A 3251-nucleotide genomic window follows, 5' to 3' on the forward strand; every position below is an offset into this window, starting at 1 on the left:
AAGCCGCAATGGTCACCTGAGAACAGGCAGTGTGAACTCTCCATGCCAAAGAGGAAGGGAATTTCAAAATTCCCGGGCCTTTAAATGGGGAGGGGCAGAGGGTGTTTACCTCGGTGCAAGGCAGAGGATTTAAAACTGCTGACAACAGGGGTCAGGATGGGCATTGAGGGACACTTTCAGGAGACCAATTACAGTGATAAAATCAAGCAAAAGTGTTTACACTGGCAAGGCGGCGACAAAACTTTTGTAATAAACCTTACAACGCTTGTCAAGGTGGTTTTATGATGTCACTGAAACAGAGGAGTTCCATCATAGAAAGTGGATTTGCAGTGTGTACACTGCCACTGTTTCTTCACCAAAAGTTGCTTTTTCACGAAAAAAGTTGGCAGTGTAGAGAAGGCCTAAGGAACAATGATGGATAACCAGTATCCACCATCATGTTTCCTGCTGGTGTCTATTAAGGTTTCCCGCACCACGATGTGTAAGAATTATTGAGGCAGGAAGTACCATAAAATACGAAATTATGATTAGTAGGGTCATGTCATCATAATTCATTTACCTAAAAAATGAAAATTTCATTTTTCAGTGTGTGAGGAGTGACCAATCTGCTTCACCCATAAGAACAGCCTCCAGTTGTGAATGTAGTGTATCAGATTAATATTGTGTTTCCATACAGGTGTTTGTACTGTGACTATCAGCCTGAGCACATACAGGAAGTCAGTGGAACATACAGTACATGCAGGAGACACCATCTGCCTCAGAGTTGGACACCTTCTCCCCTACTCCATGTCAGATTCCAACACAACCGACTTCACCAACCCTTCCACCTTCATTCTGCTAGGCATTCCTGGCCTGGAGGCGGCCCACATCTGGATCTCCATCCCCTTTTGCACCATGTACTTCATAGCCATCTTGGGGAACTTCACCATCCTGTTCATTGTGAAGAGAGAGCCAAGCCTCCATGGGCCCATGTACTATTTCCTCTGCATGCTGGCCATCACCGACCTGGTCCTGTCCATGTCCATCCAGCCTAAAACACTGAGCTTCTTCTGGTTCAATTCCAGGGAGATCAATTTCAGTGCCTGCCTCACCCAGATGTACTTCATTCATTGCATCTCAGTGATAGAGTCTGGCATCTTTATGGCCATGGCTTTGGATCGCTACGTGGCCATCTGTGATCCCCTGAGACATTCCATCATCCTGACAAATCCCGTGGTGGCCAAGGTTATCCTGGCCGTAGTGCTACGTGGCAGCATGATCATACTGCCCTATCCTTTCCTGATGAGGCAATGGTCATGCTGCAGAACCAACATCATTCCCAGTCGTACTGCACACTGTGATACAGCATGGCCAGAGGGCAGCATGAGAGTGTTAGCAGGGGGCCTTATTCCCTGCCAAGGGAGGAAGGTTTGCTTTAGATTAACTAGAACACCTGTAGCCATTTAGAGCACCTGACTCCAATTATAGCCACTGACTCAAATGTTAGAGCACCTGACTTCATCATGTGTTTGATCAAAAACCCCTCTTCCAGTCAGACGGGTGGATTTTGAAGGAGGAGTTTGCATTGCGATGCAGGTTGCATGCGAGTTGGAGAAGAGAAAGTTTGATAAGAGAAGATTAGAAAGTTTTGCAGGCAGTGCTGCGGCATGTGATGGACAGTCCAGAAGAAACCTAGGTAAGGCGGCGCCAGTGTTGTAGAAAAAACAAAAAAGAAAGAGCAAGAAGCCCTTCCACAGTTTGAAGGTAGGAGAGGGAGAACCCAGGGAACGAACCGCTAGTCAAGTGGGTCACCACGACCCTCAGGGCCCCTGGGTTGGACCTGGTAGTGGGCGGCTCCAGTCCCTCCCTCTCCACTCCCCGTTCTCCAAGGACACTAGGGAGTAATAGAGACCGTTGTTCAGAGGAATGCAATGCACCCTGAACCTTACCCAGAGGAAAGAGAAAGCGCTGAACCCAGCAGAACTCCATACCACAATGCCACAGCCATTATAGCCGGTGAATTGGCTGCCGCTGACATTCCAGTCAATAAGTTGTTACGCCTCTGTTGATTCCTTGTGTGTTGGTCGGGATGCAATTGTATGCCGAGACCTATGTCAGAATCCCAGGGCTCTTCAGCCTCCCCACAAAGATGTCCGGGGTGCAGCGGACCGCGCTGCCAAATCTGTCAAGCCTAATCCAAGGTGCCTCTCCGCATACAGTCCAGATCCCTCACCAAGCTGTCTCCCACCGGCACCTCGACCTCCCCATAACCCATCACTAGGGAGACCAAACGATCGACAGACTCTCCCTACTCATTAAAGAGTCGAGTGCCGCCCCGACTCTGAATGTCTGTCGTACATGGTCTTCCTCCCTAACACCAGGTCTAGCCCCATCCCTACCTCCAGGTCACGCACGAAATCTGCGTTCATGTCGCAGTAGGTCCGTACGACAGAGATGTTGTGTTTTGGTTTTTACTTCATGTTGGCAGAAAATGCATGACTTTGGTTGACTGCGATCACGAATGCATTAACAGCTGGAACTTTCGTTGTTTTTCTAAGCCATGTTTTCTCACTGTACTTAGCGTTGCCAAAGTTCAAGAGCTAGTTCCTGACATCCTAGGTTTGTTCTCGTTATTCAAGGTTGACCCCAGCACAGCTATTTCAAGACTCTTCCCTCAAGCACGTTCATTTCAGTTTGAAAGGCAATTTTAATTCCTTCGGGACTACGCGATCACAGAGACTTCGGGGAATCTCACTTGAGCCCGCCGAGATCACATGGGGGACCAAAAGTGCAGAGGTCTCTGAGGATCCTGCTCTGGAAATGCCTTTCTCTGAATTGCTAGTTTGAGATCTTCAACTGGCAAGATTATTTGTACGCAGACACCAGACGGTAGCGCTCAATAATCATAGTTTTCCAATTTTACGATGGTTAGGATAACAAATGGGCCACTTATGCAGAGTGGAGACAGCTGCATATGAATGCGCTTAGGCCCTTTTTGGTGAAACCATTGCATGGATAGCTTGATGAAAATCTGTGCATACCTTGGCCTGGCCTGTCATGCCAAGAGTTGGAGCACAGAAAAACAGGACCCTATTCTTGTTTAGGCAGGTCGAGGTCATATGAGCACTTAAATGACAATTAAAGGCTTCCTGACCTCTTTCTTTCTATCAATACTAGATCTTTATTCTTCGATATTCTTATTTTTGTCTAGTTTATTGGGTGACGCTGTGGCTTCTTGACTGCTTTTCAAAGCAATGTATTTTTCGGGTCTT

At 47.5% G+C, this 3251-nt stretch overlaps 1 protein-coding gene across 1 annotated transcript in view; it reads left to right on the plus strand.

The window, feature by feature from the left end:
• The first annotated feature begins 786 nt into the window (after nt 1–786).
• LOC142046037 (olfactory receptor 52K2-like) overlaps nt 787–3251 on the plus strand; it is a 5235-nt gene continuing 2770 nt past the window's right edge. The window contains exon 1 of the mRNA XM_075061415.1: nt 787–1324. Within this exon, the coding sequence (XP_074917516.1) occupies nt 787–1324 (538 nt within the window). The remainder of the gene's footprint in view (nt 1325–3251) is intronic.

This window comes from Chelonoidis abingdonii, unplaced genomic scaffold, assembly GCF_003597395.2.
Source record: "Chelonoidis abingdonii isolate Lonesome George unplaced genomic scaffold, CheloAbing_2.0 scaffold0602, whole genome shotgun sequence".
NCBI classification, from domain to species: domain Eukaryota; kingdom Metazoa; phylum Chordata; order Testudines; family Testudinidae; genus Chelonoidis; species Chelonoidis abingdonii.